Here is a 17,594-nt window from a genome sequence, read left to right as displayed (position 1 = left end):
AGAACTTACGAGTAAGCTACTTGCCCCAGTAGCAGATATAAAGGCGGACTTGCTACTCAACAACATGGATGTGGCCTACAGGTCATATTCAGGATACATAAAGAAAAATAATCTGCCTGGGGAAATTGTAGTAAGATTCTCGAAGAGGCACATCAGGGATGCTATCCTGAAAGCAGTTTCTGCGACACCCCTGAAGGTGGGCGAGAATGCTGTCAGAATGCTAAAGGATACTCCATTTGAAGTAAGACAACGCAGAAAGAAATACAAAGAACTTGTGCTTTTCCTCCAAACAAACTCAATTGGATATAAATGGCTGTTTCCAGAAGGAGTAATATTCAGGATCAAGGAGAAGAAGGTCAAGATTGACTCTGTTCTTAAAGCTCAAGAGTTTCTAAAGGAGCAGCTGGGAAGGCCAGAGGACGAGAAAAAAGAAGAGGACGATAAGTCCAGTGGAGAGCTGGAAACTGGTTCGTCTGGTGAGGACTCTTTGTCTGAGCAGGGGGCATCAGCCCTGAAAAGTTCCTACAAACTGCGGAAGAGAGAGACGAAGAAGTAAAGGCTGAAGGACTCTGAATTGTGCCTTTGAGAACTTTGGTTCTAGGGGATGATGGGGGGCACTGTTATTGGGCAATTAAATGTAACTGGGGATGGTTAAAAGGGTTAAAAGATTGACACAGTTCATAAGAAGTACAAAGATGAAAAGTCTGAATGAAGTATAAAAAGCTAGTTGGAGATCTCCTCTCTTGGGTTTTTAGTTAGTAGTGGGTTCTTGACTTTCTCCCTTATATGTAGCTTTCCCTTTCCCTTTTTTTCTGTTCTAGTTTTTGTAGTGTTTAAAAAATCAATAAAAAATCCCCTCCGGGGGCTTAAAAAAGAAAAAAAGAAAGAAAATGGTAATCTGTTGAAAGAACAGAGTAAATTAGATTCTGCTTGATTATAATGAATATCTAGACCATTCAGTACATCGGGACTTGTTATTACTGGAAGATTATAGCTCTTCTGGTGCTTCTTCCAAGGAGAGGGTATTGTTAAGTCAATAAGCAGAGGAGAATCATGATTAATCTTCATACATGAAGAAAGACAGAACTTTCCAGGAGCATCACTATTCTTTGCTGATTTAGGTAAAGGCTTTATTTGTTTGCCAGCAGAGCCTTTAAAAATTCCTGGGAGGAGCAGTTTTACATCAGAATTAACAAAATGTTGTTTAACAGTAGTATTGAAATTATATTGTCAAAGGCTTTCATGGCCGGAGTTCATTAGTTGTTGTAGATTTTCTGGGCTTGTATGGCTGTGATTTTGGCACTGTATGACCTGACATTTCTCCAGCAGCTGTGACTGGCATCCTCAGAGATGTCACACAGAAAGATGGAGTACTCTCTGCTTCAACGTACTCCATCTTTCTGTGTTATACCTGTGAGGATACCAGTCACGGCTGCTGGCGAAATATCAAGTACTACAATGCCAAGACTACAACCAGACAGCCCAGAAACTCTGCAACAACTAAAGTACTAAGATTGCCCATGTGGTCCCTCTTATCTAAGAGAAGGCAAGGAACTGATCTTGAGAAAAAGGACAACACAAGTTTTTGCGTATAAAAGGTCCTGGAAATAATTCTAATCTTCTTTATATTAATTCTTCAATAGAAAAGACAGGTGATGCTTCACTTTATTTATTTATTTATTTATTTATCCCGCCCTCCCGGCCAAGGCCAGCTTAGGGTGGCTTACAAACGAGTAAAATTCACATCAAACATCATAGTAAAATCACATATATTAATATATACAATATTGATATTAAAATTCAACCAAAATAAAGTGCTAGCAACATTCCTCATTATCCCAATTGACTCTTTGGCCTTCTGCGGCTGTCTCAGGTAGTTGGCACTGGCTGTGTTTGAGGGACCTGCGAACCAGGGCTCCACCAGAGTAGATATTAATTATTGGTGGTGGAGGTGTTAGTGGTGGTGGCTCCAAAAGCCTGGCGGAAGAGCTAAATTTTACAGGCCCTGCGGAACTGTGAAAGGTCCCGCAGGGCCCTAGTCTCTTCCGGGAGCTCATTCCACCAGAGTGGAGCCACCACCAAAAAAGCCCTGGCCCTAGTTGCCACCAGTCTGGCCTCCTTGAAGCTTGGGGGAGCCAGCTGGTTCTGGGTCCCCGATCGCAGTGTCCTTTGGGGTACATATGGGGAAAGGCAGTCCCTTAGGTATGCGGGACCCTGGTTATAAAGGGCTTTAAAGGTCAAAACCAGCACCTTGAAGTGGACCTGGTATGCTATAGGCAGCCAGTGCAGCGTCCTTAGCACAGGTTGGATGTGGTCCCGAATTGGGATTCCCATCAACAGTCTGGCTGCACCGTTTAGCACCAGTTGCAGCTTCTCGATTTGCGACAAGGGCAGCCCCATGTAGAGAGCATTACAGTAATCCAATCTCGAGGTAACCATAACATGGATCACTGTTGCCAGGTCATTCCATTCAAGAAAGGGGACCAACTGCCTAATCAGCCAAAGATGGTAGAAGGCTGACTTGGCGGTAGCTGCTACCTAGGCCTCCATTGTTAAGGAGGCATCCAGGAGCACTTCCAGACTCCCAACCTCCGATGCTGGCACGAGCGGTGCCCCATCGAAGTTCAGGACCGGGATCCCTACCCCTGGACTGTTCCGACTCAGGCACAGGACCTCCGTCTTCATCGGATTCAATTTCATCCGGCTCAGCCTAAGCCAACCAGCCACGGCTTGTAGCACCAGACCTTCCGGTTTGGATTCAGACCGGCCATCCAACAACAGATAGAGCTGGGTGTCATCCGCATATTGGTGACAACCCAGCCCATGCCTCCGGGCAACCTGGGCAAGAGGGCGCATATAGCTGTTGAAAAGCATCGGGGACAGGACTGCCCCTTGGGGCTCTCCACATTCCAGTGGGTGCTGTCATGCCTGCCCCGGACCCAGCGCCTGGGAGCTCTGAAACTGAGGACTCCGTGCCTTTAACACCATCAGAGGCACGGGAGCCTTTGCCAAACCATCCAAACCATCCAAAAAGGATGAGCACCAGCCTCCAGAACAGCCTGCACCTGAAACTGATCAGGCGGTGCCTGGCCCCAGCAGCACGCCACCCGATTCTCCACCACCTGTCAATTGGCTGAGGGATCGGAGATGCCGGGACTTGGCAACCAGATGCAAAGAGGCACGCTTGCGCGGTTGGAGATCAATAAGCCCGGAGTTCTAGCAGGATCAAGGACTTCGCGAGGCAGTGCTAATGAGGCACTAATGAGTTAACAACCCAACGAGCTATTTCAATAGGTCGCTGACTGCTGGCTAATCGTGCTGGCAAACTCGTCCTTCAGACCAGAAGCTCTGCACCTCTGACTCCTGGTATTCGGCTACTGACTGACTTCCTGGCTCCTGGCTCCAGTCCGTGTTTTGACGACCCCCTGGCTCTTGATCCTCGGTTCTGCACCCTGACTTCGACGCTTGCTTATCTGGACTCTGACTCTCAGTTACACTCTGACTACGGCCTGGCTTTATGTATTGGGACTGTTGCTCTGGTTATTTTGCTCTCTCTCTGACTTGACTCTCTGACTGGACTGTGAACTCCCCCTCTCTGCCTTGCCCCACTGGCCCTGTCGTGACAGGTGCCTTTGGGATAGCTGATCCCCCAGCGCCACTCTCTGTCCCCGATCTTGGAGAAAGGAAACAAGCCACTGCAAGGCTAGTCCCTGAACTCCAATATCAGCAGTGGGTCAGTAGCTAATGGTCGACCGTATCGAACGCGGCCGACAGATCTAACAACAGCAGCACTGCCGATCCACCCCGATCCAGGTGCCTCCGAAGGTCATCTATGAGGGCGACCAGTATTGTCTCTGTCCTGTGGCCCGGGTGGATGCCGGACTGGAAGGGATCTAAAATGGAAGCGTCATCCAGAAAGCCCTGTAGCTGCATCGCCACTGCCCTCTCTATTATCTTGCCCAAATAGGGCAAGTTGGAGACCGGTCGATGTTTGCCAATTGGATGGCCAAAAATATTGTTTTTTTCCTTGGTAAGGTAGAATTTCAAGGAAAACCTAAACCAAAATGCTTTGGGTAATCCTCTTGAACAGAGAACTCTTCCATCTCAGTTAGCCATTTCGTCTTAGTCCCAATAAAGTGAAGTTAACCTGATTAGTACTACATAAACAAGATTTATTTGTAGCTAGTTCTAGTTTGCTGTAGATCTTCTGCAGAGTTTCAGCAATCGGAAAAGTCTGTGATGCTAAAATCTACAGTAAATTAGGAGAGCAGGTCTCAGGATGAGCAGTAGCATTATTAGCTGGATTAGCTGGCTCAAAAGAGGTGTGACTCAAATCTAAAGATGATTTAGAGCAATCCTGATCAATCTTTTAAAACATCAAATCTATTTGACATTGGGAAAGCATCAAAAAATCTCCTTGAGTTTACTTTGTTTGCCTTGTTTCATTAGAATATCCTGTTGGCCACCAAATACTTATTGCCGTTTTTTACTCATGGTGGATCTTGGAGCAGCAGCAGCAGCAAAATCCATAAATCAGTCAAAAGACAAGTAGAAAGGCAACAGTTTATACAAACACATATTAGGAATCAAATAGTTATTTTTTAGAAACCCAAATTCAAAGACTCAGGGATCCAAAGGCTTGCAAAGATCCAAGGGTACAAAGATCCAGAGGTCCCAGGGTTTGCAAATTCCAGTTCCAGAAGTAAAATTAAGGGCTTCTGCTGAGGTCAGTAGGAAAAAGACCAAGTCTTCTCACTGTAGTTCTACAGCGGCTAAGACAGCACATTTAAATGGGAGTAGCTCTGACAAAGTAAATAGGCAAGCAATAAACAGAATAAATAAAAACCCCAAAATAGATTAGATAATGTAATATAAAAGATGTTAGCAATTAACAATTCCACACCCCAGTGCTGCAATCGCATTGGGACTTTAACTAGCTTCCATTCTGTAATGTGACATGGCTCTGTTTAAAGAACCAGGTGCTCTTTAAATTGTTACTATTTTAGTAATATTAACAAAAGCCATATAAAATGTCTAAATATCGTTATCTAAACTCTAAAAATAAATAGAAACTTTCAAGGCTAGCTTCTCAACTTCCCAGCCCTGGTTTCAGCCTTCACGGGAGGAGCTCAGCCTTATCAACAAGCCTAATCAGCAAACTTAGTCAACAAACCAGCAGACGAAAATAGAAACATTAGGTCTAAATGCTTCTAACAAGAACAGTAGATAAAATAAGTAAAATAAGAGAATACAAACAACATTTTTAAAGGTTTAAAAAATAGACAGAGCACAGCCACAACACTTCCCTTTGTCTCAGCACCCTAACAGAACCTCCCCCCTGCAGCCAAAATGCTAACTGGAGTGCATCATAACAGGGAGTATTTTGCTCCAGTCTTGGTCTATGTATGCTGGCCTTCTTTGAGTGCTCCTGCCATCTGAGCTTAGACAAATGGCAATCTGAGAAAGGGCCTTTTAAGTCATGGTGCCAGAACTTTGGAACTTCTTCCTCAGGGAGGTTTGTTTTCCACTAGTGGTTGAAGACTTTTTTGGTTGGTTTGGTGTACCCCCCCCCAACAACAGTTGTTGGCTCTCCTCCCTGATCGTGTTGTCATGTCTGTTTGTATGTTTTAGTAAATTGTTTAAATACTTTATATAGCCTTTATTTTAAATTTTATTTCAAATCCTGTTTTAATGGCTCTGATATCTTAATGTTTTGATGTTCATTTCCTTGGGGTCTTAATTGGGTGGAAAGGCAGCACATAAATATTTTAATAAATAATACTTTAGATTATGTGTATAAAATAAAAGGTTCACCGTTTCTTACTGGAATAGCTAGGATTGTCAGGTCTAGACTGTGAAAGGTTTCCTGTATTTCAGGAGGAGCGGAACTCAGTGATATTTACTTCCGAGTAGACATGCTTAGAATTATGCTGCAGGAATGGCACAGAACGGGGGGTGGCCAAACTTGCTTACTGTAACAGCCACACAGAATAAACATCTCAAACACAGATGTTTGAGAGCCGCAAGACATGAACAAATATCACACACACGTTTTTATTGAAAAATATGCAAATATGCAAATTTGCTTTTTATTAACATTAAATTAGACTGTGTGAAAGAGCCACATGCGGCTCCTGAACTGCAGTTTGTCCACCCCTGGCACAGAAGAACAAAATCTTCCCTCACTGCAGTCCTACAATGTGAAAAACTGTACCTGGAAAAATTTACAGGTGCACTCAGATGCTGGGTATAGACTGGTCTACTTACAATGGCCTTTGCAGTCTTCAGTTATAAACATGGTACTTGAGGTAGAAGTATGGTTGCCAGCCTCCAGGTAGAGCCTGGAGATCCCCTGGAGTTGTAATTGATCTCCAGACTACAGACATCAGATCCCCTGGAGAAAATAATTGCTTTAGAGGGTGGGCTGGATAGCATTATACCACACTAAGTTCCCTCCCCTCCCCCAACCCCACCCTTCCTAAGCTTCACCCCCACATATCCAGGAATTCCTCAGCTGGAGTTGCCAACTTTAAAGGCACTGTTTGCATTCTTTTTGTAAAGGTATAGATTGTGTAAAGACCTTCAATGCCAGCTGCAGATTAGCATCATCATAATTATCAATAATATATGCCAGCTGCAGATTAGCATCATCATAATTATCAATAATATATCTAACATGAACAGACAAGACAGCTATTTCTACAACCCTGAGCAAAGACCCAGATTTGCAGAAAAATCTGAAATCTAAAAAAAAAATTGAATTGGGATTTAACTCCTCCCCCAAATCACAGAAACAGTGTCTGTAGCTTTAAAGAAACTTATGTTATGAGGGTTGCTAGGCAACCACAACAGTGTTGCCAGGTTTCAACACTGGGTTTCTGTAAGTAGAAAGCAAGGTACTTTCTAGGGCTGTTTTTGGCCTTTGAGGGAGGACTCACCAGGGCCTGGCCTGATAGCAACCATTGAGAGACTTGATACCACATGACGTGTGACTCACCTAGCACTGGCTGTTAGCTACTGTTCAACAGCAGCCCCCTCAGAAAAGTCAGTGTGGTATAGAGTTTCAGACTAGGATCTGGGAGACCCAGGTTTGAATGACCATTCTGCCATGGAAGCTCACTGGGTGACTTTGAGTCAGTTATACATGCTCAGCCTAACCTACCTCACAGGGTTGTTGTGAGGATAAAATAAAGTGGAACATAATGATATAAGCTGTTTGGGGTCCTCATTGGGAAGGAAGGAAGGTGGTGTATAAATGAAGTAAATAAATAATAAATATAGCAGAAAATGGGATTCAGATAGAAGGTGGGTGGGAAGGAGAGAAGGAACCAAGGAAAGGGGATGATATGGTGTTTGCCAGGGAGAGGAAAAGAGTCTAGTCTTCCCTGCAAGTCCTTGGGTACCCTATCACAGAAGTGGCCCCGGCCCCCACCCCTTTGGATAATACTGCTCAAATGGACCATTGTTTTCCCAGGTATAAGCTGCCAGGGGGGAAGGAGGGAAAGCTGAAGACAGGGTATGTAAAGATAGGCTTGCTGGTGGGTGGGAAGAAGAAAAGGAAGCATGAAAAGGGGAGAAGCTATGGATGCTTTTAGGGAAGGGAAAGTGGCAATAGTGGGGAAATTAGATGTCCTCTGCAGGTCCTTTTGTGTCCCCTGCTTGTAATAATTGGGGGAACAAATGAGGGGAAATTATCACATGATGAAGGTGGGATGAACTTTTTGTAACTGTATTTGCAAAGAAAGCACACTGGTGGTCTTGTCCTATGATGCAGCACAGTAAATATGTGCAGAGGTCAATCTTACTTAATTTAATGGGTTTTATTCCAAAGTAACTGTGCATGAAATCTGGGGGCTCTGGAAGTAAATACTATGGTGACTGAACGGGGAATATGCCCTCTATATACTTGTCATACTGGGATATAATACTTATTCCAATTTGTGGTGTAAAGGGCTTAGATTTATTGCCTTAGATTGGCACTGGATGTTACTGACTTTTGTTTCCTTTGAATACTTAAGAATTTTATACGTTCCAAGTAATCGATTTACTTTATGGTAATAACTGAAGCGTAGTTTGGAGGAGGGGGTGATGGGCATAAACAAATGGGCTTTAGGACCTGGAGGGATCACAAGGAAGCATATTGCCTGACCGGTGAAGGAGAGCCACAGAGACCTGGAAATGAAAGTAAAAAAGACCAAGAGGCACATGGAGGGAGCTGCAGGGGCAGCAGCTCCAGCAACAGAATGCTACCTTCTGTAATTAAATAACAATTATTAGTATTATTACTAATAGTAATAATACTCTAATAATATCTCTAGTAATACCATACCATTTATCAAGGCGAATTGATTATAGTATAGGGAGAATACCTAACTTGAGGTGAGTTGGTTATAATTTTGTTATTTTTCTGTAAACGGGTGGATGGAGATTTGACAAATACCTCAGAAGAAATGCTGCATGGGTTTGCAGAGGAGTAGAGGACATGTTTTCTAAGCGCAGCTATTCACACCAGCCTGCAATAAATATGGTATACAAGTCCCAGAAATGTCGTCGGTGTAATTTGTAACGAATTCATCAAGAGTATCCTTCCCACCCGGGCCCCCTTTGGTGGATTGGGGGTGAGGGGGGGGGGGTCTGTGGCAGTAATTTGGCACTTAATGGCGATCCCAGGTACTCATCTGAGTAAAGGCAACTTGCCGGTATTTTTATGTACCTACCGTCTCTGGTTTTGATTTTTTCCCCTTCCTTTTTGCTATGTGCAGTTGCCATAAAAAGTCTTTAAATAAACACTTATCTCGGATGAGGGAGGGCTTGGTAAAGAAAGGCTTTCTTCGCTGTCGTTTTATAATCGGACTTGAAAAAGTCGTCGTGCGAATATTGTAAAATGGAAAAACAAAGCTTTGGTGGGATTTTTTTTTCCTGCCTGGAAGCACCCTAAACAGTTTATGCGTTTAACTCGGTGTACGTAGGGAAATTGTGGCTTCCAGAGGCAGACGGCGCTTTCCTGACTGTTTCCGCCATTGATGTACTTCTGATGCTGGTGGCCTCTGCTAAGCGAGGCCGGGGATTGGAGGCCTTGAGCTGGTGGTAGGGAAAGGTCGATTTTGCTCAAATTAAAACAGAAGACGTTTCTATTAGGGCGTTAATGGGGGCAGGTAAGAGAAACCTTGGAATGACACAGGGCAGGAAATGCAAACATAAGAAAAGGAAAATAGCCACCAACGCACACAAACGGGCTACAATAATCTATGTTTTGTGCCTGTTGTGTTAATTTGACAGCTAAAACCATCATATAATGAAGACGAGGGTGAACGAAGAGCAGTGAAATGGAAACTCGTTAAGCTGTTGCTGTTGGAACAAGCTCATTTGTTCCCTTCTCACTGTGTCTTGCAGGGTCCTGAACAGTGCTTGTAAATATTTTGAGAAACGAGTGCCATTAAAACGAACCTAAAATTAGGGTTTGCAGCTCTAGGCAGCACTACTGAGCTGCATGGCCATGGCTAACCTGTACATTAATACTTATATAAAGCAAATTAGCACAACAATGTTGTGTTTTTGTGTTTCCATCTGTAGAATGTATGGAAAGAGAGTTTGCTTTTCTTCATAGCCACTGCTGGCTTCCAACCAGGTGATTTATTGTACTAATCCCATTTACATTACTAACCCCAGATGTCTTTTATTTATTTTATTTATTATTTAGATTTTTATCCCGCCCTCCCCGTAGGCTCAGATTTTGAGATAGGTATGCACCTTATGAGATTTAAATAAGTAATAATACAGGTGTCTCTTTTTTGGGGGGGTGTTCTGTGTGTATTCTAAGTGTATAGAATTCTTTATCATTGCAGTTTCAAGCTTTTATTCTGCAGTGTTCCTTTTAAAAACACCCTGAGATCCTTTTTTTGTAGCCTGTCAAGGTTACTTTGCCTTCCTATGGCTTGGATATCCTTTCGGTGAATGGAATTCATGAGATTCATGTTTGCATCATTTATTCCTGACTTTGGTGTGATTTTGAAGATTTTGTAGACCTAGAAGGTTGAAGATTATGCAGATAGACTAAGGTGCAGAAAAGGAAGAAATGCATAGCAAGAAGGCTTGTGGTGAGAGGTACTGTAGAAGTAGTTGGATGTACACAAAGTAGAGCAGAAAAAGGCAGAAGATGGTGATGATAGTTCATATTAATATTAATGCAGTTTTCAGACTCAGGCGATAATGGGCCAGTGTTGTGTTTTCAGAAAGATGAGAATTATGATGTAGCATAACCCATTCTCCATAAATGTGAGAATTTTAATTGACTTTTTTCAAAGTTGTACAAAGCAGTTAATGTTTATAAATATTGTAGAGTCTAGTGTCAGGAGTTAGGTAACACCTGCAGAAGTAAATATTTTGCATCCTGTGGGTTCTTATTCAAATCTTGAAAACCTCTTGCTTGACGTAATAAAATCAAATTTCTAGTCATGATGGTTTGAAGAGTTTGACAAAATAATTGCAAAATTGAGTTTGTCTCAGGCTTTTCACAATTAATGTGATTGTTTCATAATTAAAAAAATAGAATAAGTATCTCATGGTCCCACCTTGTCACCTATTGGCAAAAATGTGCAATGTCCTATAGTTGTTGTTGTTGTTCAGTCGCACAATTGAGTTCAACTCTTTGCGACCCCATGGACCACATTACGCCAGGCCCTCCTGTCTTCCGTCGTAGTAGCTAGGAATAAGGCCTGGGCTGGTGTAGACTTGGAAAGTGCAACCAAGGTATACGTAGAGGTTTTGCTTTCCTAACTTTCTGAGACTTGCAAAAACATTTCACATGATCGCTTGGGAAATGAACTTTAACTAGAGAGAATAGAAGCTGTCTAGTAGACATGTACCATAATTTCAGTTGTCAGGCTGATCCTGGAAACCATAAACATCTGTTGAAGGAAGTCCCTTTTGTGCACAGTAGAAGGCAGCTGGTGCTATTATATCAATGAGGTTAAAAAAGCAACTTTCCCCCTATATAGAACATCTCAGACCCATTCTGATCGATCTTACTAGGCATATTTTTTCTGGCTTTTACACACAGATGTTCCCAAAACAATTTATGTAGAACAAAATGATTTGAAGTTTTCAAACATGTAACATTATCACTTAATGAAACAATTAAAAAAAACACGACACAAAATTTCTTCCAGTTAAATCTCAAATGGCTGGTAAAGTAAATAGTGCTTCCTCTCAAAAATGAGAACGAGGGATTTAAATTCTTCTGATAAGAGAAATACTCCAAGTGCCATTTTTCCAGGATCCGATCCAATCCAAATACCTTTATTGGCATAAAAAGAAAAAAGGTACAACATGGCAAGTTCATTTTTCCAGGAATGGTGATTAGCTTTTTCTAGAAGCCCTGGGGAGCTGCTGTTTGCCCTGCTGGAGGCTCCACCTGTGCTGATGAGGTACATGTAAGTTTCCAGATAACTTCTTTGTAGTCCCATTCAGACCCAGACATGATGTGAGGACTGAAGTTATAAGTGGAATTGGTTAAGGCATCGCAGGTGGGACGTTATGGAGGTGTCCCTGCATAAGGAACTTCACCAGCATCTGCAATTTATGCAGTCACTGAACTCACCAGGACTTGACTTAAGTAAATATGGCTGAGGATTCATGACTGTCTCTTACATCCCTGTAAAGATGTAGAAGCTGTTTTCCTAGTTGACTTTCAGTGATCTCAATTCTAAGCTAGTCTTCATTCGTAGTGCAGGAGGTGATACTGGATTATGGTTTCATTTATGTTGCAGTTTTGTTTTCGACTTTCATTGCACAATTTATACTCTGATTCATTTCTGAAAAGATGCATTGAAAATCTTTAAAAGATCTTTAAATCAAATAAATAAATAAAATGCTTAAGGTACATTGAGTTTCCCTGCAAGAACTAGAAAAATATTGCTTCTTGTGTTTCACCACTGTAAAAATGACCTAGTCTGATGTGTTTGGCTCATAATAGACGTGACTGATTTGTTAAACGGGCAGTTTAGCATCCTGCCTGTAGCATCAGTGTAAACAACATACAAACATTAGGTTTGGGGGAGGTACTTGTACCTCTTGGTAGCAGTTCTAATTCACCTTTGGGAACCTACATCATACTTTGAGAAACATATGTCTAAGAGGTTGAGTGGTGGCACATTTTCAATTGCTCCTGATGGGGGGGAAAGGACAAGTATGATATGAATGTATATTGTCATTGTAATCCAGTAAGCGGTGGCTTAGTGGTTGCTCCTGCCAACCTAGCAGTTCGAAAGCAAGACATTGCAAGTAGATAAGTAGTGGGAAGGTAACAGTGTTCTGTGCACCTTGGTGTCTAGTCATGCCAGCCACATGACCACAGAAATGTCTTCAGACAGCACTGGCTCTTCGGCTTGGAAATGGAGATGAGCACTGCACCCTAGAGTCGGATTTGACTGGCTTTCGAGCAAGGGAAACCTTTACCTTAAGCCTCCCCAAATTGCTTTTTAATGTTAAAAATAATTTGTGAGATCCCAATCATGATTTCCCATGTGCTGTCTAGATTAGTCCTTAACTCCAAGTTCAACAACCCCCTGGCCACTGAAGCTCTTTGGGTGCTCTTGGACCAGTCATTTTTTCCAGTCTGACCAACTGCATAGAGTTCCATTTGGGGTAAAATGGGGGTGAGGAGTCATATCCCCATTCCTTGGAGGAAGTTTGGGATAAAAACATAGTAAAAATAAATTCACATCCTAACCTAAGGAGGGTTGTACTGGCTGTATCACAAGTGGCTTTTGTTTGCTTTAAAAAATGGCCATCTTTAAGAGGAGGGAGAATGAAATGGAGAAAGATGGACACTGAAAAAAATAAGTGTCACGTGTTGCTGTTAAACTGGATCCTACATTCAAAAGGTGGGTCTGGAGTAGTCACAACTGATTATAAACTCACCAGGTTTTAAAGATTTAATGTATTCTTTCTCCCGCTGCAGTGACTGTAATGGAGAGGCAAAAAAGGAAAGAGGAAATAGAGAAGGGGCTTCAATTTATCCAGTAAGTGAACCTGCTTTTCGATTGAAGTTGTAATCACTTAGATGGTATGGGAGAGATATGTTCAGTAATCTGTAACTATTTGTATCATAGCTCAGTGCTAGATGGATGACTTTTACTATTCTGTGGCTTAAATCAGGCTAACTGCAATCACTGTCTTGAAAGTTAAAAGAAATGCAAACAAATCACATATAGCCAAATAATGTGGATTTCTATAGAAAGGTAATATTCTAGTGTGTGTATAAGTCTAAGCTTAGTATTTGTGTCACCACTGGTATACCTGTACTATCCATACTAGTGGCAAGTAACCAAAGAGACAACGCAATATACTACATTGAGGTAATGAAAAAAGCTGCTTAAATGCTTTCTGGGAGTTCATTTTTAGAAGCAAGCATCTGAACACTGTGTAGTAGTAGTCCAGCAAGCTCCAAGGGAAGTTTTAAGATTATATTAAGCAATTTGGAGTTGCATCCTTGTATATATTATGCATCCTACAGTGTGCACACTTAGAATGAGACACATGTATCTGCATAATTCTGTTTTTCTCAAAACTCTTCATCCTTTTCTAGATCCACATTACCCCTCAGCCAGGAAGATTATGAGGTAATGTAAGACTTGTTCTCTGAACGTACTAAATGACATTATATTGTCAATATGTGCTGTCCTTTTGGATAGTTTATATTGATTGGTGCTTGGGTGGAAAGGGAAATAATTTCCTGTCATGTCTGGGCTGGTATATTTTCATGTGGAAGAACTTGCATACATTCTCAGCATTAGCCTAATTGTGCTCTGGTCAAAATCAATGAGTCTCTGTTTACCTGCAGATCTTTGCTTCTTCTAGGAACCAGTTTTCAGTGTCCAAAGTAAATGTATGGATTTTGTTAAGGGAAACATTATCAGGGATTTAAATAGCCTTGATCCAGCTCATGTAGTGAGCCATTATCTTGCTCTTGGGACCCCTCACTGGAGTCCAGCAGTTGAGAGGACCCACAACAGTTTGCTCTAAAACTCCTTAGTAGTGGTTGCTCTCCAACCTTTAGCCATAAGGACTACCTGAGCTGTAAATCCAATATATAACTCCCATTTTTCTTGTCTAATCCTGTCTACAAGTATTTTGGGATCAGCACCCAGTTGCATGAGTAGGGCTACAGCAAACTATAGGATTATGGTATGATATAACATCTGGCCACAATGATCCATGATCTGATCATTTTCAGATTATATCACTCCATTACACTGTACATGGGGCTGCCTTTGAGAATGATTTGGAAATTTCAGTTGGCCCAAAATGCAGCACCCAGGCTACCATCAGTGGTTGGTTACAGAGATTATATCACCCCTGTGCTGAATGATCTGCACTGATTACCTGTCTGTTTCCAGGCACAATACAAAGTGCTGGTTCTTACCTTTAAGGCTGTAAATGGCTTGGGGCCAGGGTACCTGGATGGATTGTCTCCTCCCATACTCCAAGCCCACCAGTTAAAATCTGCTTCTGAAGCCCTGCTCACTGCGTCTCTGCCTCCCCTGGCCTCCCCTTAAGGGTGAATAGGAATAGTAACAGGCCTAGGTGTTACTAATTGGTTCCTCAGCCTATACAGTTCTTATCATCTTCAAGGCCAGAGATGAAGGTGGTGTGATTAGCTTTTGATGAGAACCTGCTCCCCATAGGATGGGGGAAAGAGAGTCAGGGGTGATGAGGTAATCTTCTAGAGGCTTCTCCAGAGAAAATGTTCCGGTTGGATATCATCCTCACCTGATGTTGCTGGGCCAAAAACTATAATTTAGCTAAGGCCCAGAAGAAGGGAGACTAGCTGAGATCCTGAACTATGACCTGCTTGAATTGCAATTGCTAGCAATGTAGAGAACACATGAGCTTCAGCCTTGAGTTTGAAACTTAAGGTTTGTGCCGTCTAATGCAAATCCTAAAAGTGTTAGACAGTTGAGCTAGTTTCTTTTTTTCTTGTTGCATGGTTTTAGAGCAATGTGTTGGCTGTTTAATGAATTTTTCTAATTAACTGAATTTGAAATAAGTTTTATAAATCCTTTAAAAAATAAACAGTTATTTGTGTGCAAGTGTCCTGGCGACCCACAGGGTTCAGGTTAGAGCTCCTTGACAGTGGCATAAAAATATTCTGAATATATAAATAAACTAATGGCTGTAGTTAGTGTGCCATGGGAGAAAAAGCCGAGAGAGTGTGACCTTCTGGGTAAGGAATGCCTATTTCCTTCAGTTTTGGGGTCACAAAATGTATAGGTAGTTAATTAACCATACTATGTGTGTGTTCCTAGTTTTAATGTGTAGGAACTGGGGTAGGGTTCCCAAGTATGTACCACGATCCAGCGGGGGACACATGCTCCCCGGTCGGAACATTCCTCCCTGTAATGCAGCATGCCGTTGCCAGGAAGTGACACTGGGCAACGCTCTGGCAATGGGGCTGAAAACTCGATGGTACCATTGAGTTTCCAGCCCCATTGCCAGAGCGTCACCTGGCGTCACTTCCTGGCGCTGGCATGGTGTGGCACATCTGTTGTCCCCGCGGGAATGATCCCGCGAAGTCGTCTGTGTCCCCCGCCAAATCACGGTAAGTACTTGGGAAGCCTGAACTGGGGTGATGCGTCTAGAGCTCTGTAGTAGGGATACAATGGAATGGCAAGGGGGGGGGGGCATGCAGAAATTTCAGTCTCCCATAAATTTTGTGTCTTGTTTTTGTTTGTATCCTTCTGACAGGCCTTTTTACAAAAGCTGGTGCGGAACCTATTTGCAGAGGGCAACGACTTGTTCAGAGAGAAGGATTTCAAACTGGCGCTGGTGCAGTATGTCGAAGGCCTGAATGTGGCTGAATATGCAGCTTCAGATGAGGTGATGATTCCAGTGGATCTATTATGCAAGCTGCACGTCAATCGGGCTGCCTGCTATTTCACCATGGTGAGTCCATGCATTTTGGTTACTCAACACTTGGTGACTTGTGGCTGAATGTGTGGATGGACAGTATTGGACAGAGGTGCTGTTGAGTGATGTGAAACTTCAGTGGTGTTAGATCTGTTGTGACTCTTGTGAATGTGCAAGTCGTCACTTGACATTGCAGTTATTGTGTGGTGATCTTGCATCTGTGGAACAGCCCTTAATCTTTCTACAGAGCAAGCTAAAAGTATACCTTGTTTTTAGGGAAAGAATGAGAAAGAAGGCATGCTTTTCTTTTTCTTTTATAGTTTTTATTTTTATTTTTCAGAGTGAAGAAATAACAGTTTACATAGAAGTGTTCAGAAACAATAAACGTAAATAACACTGAACATTCTAACAATAAAGATTGTTGAGAATCCTCTGTTTTCGTATTTGTTTTACATAGACTAAGAGTAAAGTTATTCTTAACCATATTATCCTCCTGTGATCATATATACAGACTATCCTGTGTTGAGCTTTCACTCTTAGCACAGACTGGCCTGATCCAACAGTTGAGTGTTGATACCTACTATCATCTATCTAAGAGATAGATAGTATCATACCATACTATCTAAGAGAGCAAGTGTAGTGTACTCAATGTACATGACGAACCGAACAAGGCATGCTTTTCAAGATGTTAATTGGAGACAGTGAGTTGATATGAAAGGGGGCATAGCTCCGGATTGCGGAGACTTTTTAAAAAATTGGTGTTCTGAACTGCTGTAATTGGCTTCTCAGAATGTGAGGCTGTCCTTTTCAAAGAGTAATAAATTCCAGATACTTAAAATAAATATTCTTACTCCAGGATCTTGTGTAAGCCTTTGAAAGAAATATTTCCCCCCAGTTACATGAGCTGATGCCAGAAAAAGTGGTCAGGTGGCCAAGAAACAGCTAGGTTTGACATGAAAAAGCTAGGTGTAATTGGTTTGACATGAAAAAGCAAGGTTGATGCTGAGAAGGGCCTGCCCACTTCTGTTCTAAGTGCAGCATGAGCATGCCTGATCTGCCACCCCTGAACATGCCCAATCTGGTCTGATCTCGTGTGGCTGCTAAGTGCACTTATCTACCACACTTGATACGATGTTCGATGTCTCATGGGATAGGGAACAGAATTGCCTGTTTCCCCAACTACTTACAAGGCTCTCTTCTATCCTCCCAGTCCTCCACTGGCATGAGAATCTGACAGCTTGCAGATGGGTTGTTGGTGTACCAGTTGCCTGGTGTGGATTCCTGTAGACCTTGGTGTGTTCTTTCTCTGCCTCTGCCACGGGAAACCATGTGTTTGCTGTATATGTGTGGGCACAGAGTAGTGGCTTAGTAATTGAACTACAAACCTTATATTTTCCCTGAACATACTAGTTGATCTCAGTAAGCTCTGCACTCTCAGTCTCAGGGGTGCTGCCATAATGCAGAGATGATAATACCTGTCTAAGAGAAGTTAATGTGCATGAAACGCTTTAAACCTTTGAAAGTGTAATAATGCCGCTATTGTTACTCAGCATTTATATATGCTTTATGGTCCTGAAGGAGATTTAGAATTGCCATCTCCAGCTTGGTTACATCTGTTATAACCTATATTTCTTTCTCTCTTTCTCTCTTTCTCTCTCTCTCTCTCTCTTTCTCTCTCTCTTTCT

General features: G+C 42.3%; 1 protein-coding gene across 2 annotated transcripts in view; it reads left to right on the top strand.

Annotated features, from left to right (window-relative positions):
* Positions 1–8,204: 8,204 nt before the first annotated feature.
* The window catches only part of ZC3H7B (zinc finger CCCH-type containing 7B), a 58,665-nt gene continuing 49,275 nt past the window's right edge, over positions 8,205–17,594 (top strand). The window contains exons 1-4 of one of the 2 annotated variants that reach the window (XM_015419228.1): positions 8,205–8,379; positions 12,962–13,022; positions 13,589–13,622; positions 15,748–15,945. In XM_015419228.1, coding sequence (XP_015274714.1) covers positions 12,970–13,022; positions 13,589–13,622; positions 15,748–15,945 — 285 coding nt within the window. In that variant the 5' untranslated portion in view covers positions 8,205–8,379; positions 12,962–12,969. Of the gene's footprint in view, positions 8,380–9,143; positions 9,156–12,961; positions 13,023–13,588; positions 13,623–15,747; positions 15,946–17,594 lie in introns of those variants that run through there. The other variant, XM_015419227.1, reaches the window with a different exon arrangement.

Source organism: Gekko japonicus, unplaced genomic scaffold, assembly GCF_001447785.1.
Source record: "Gekko japonicus isolate JY-2015 unplaced genomic scaffold, Gekko_japonicus_V1.1 scaffold37, whole genome shotgun sequence".
In the NCBI taxonomy this organism is placed as follows: Eukaryota; Metazoa; Chordata; class Lepidosauria; order Squamata; family Gekkonidae; genus Gekko; species Gekko japonicus.
Note: the sequence above shows the minus strand (reverse complement) of the source record. Positions and strands in the feature narration are given on the sequence as shown.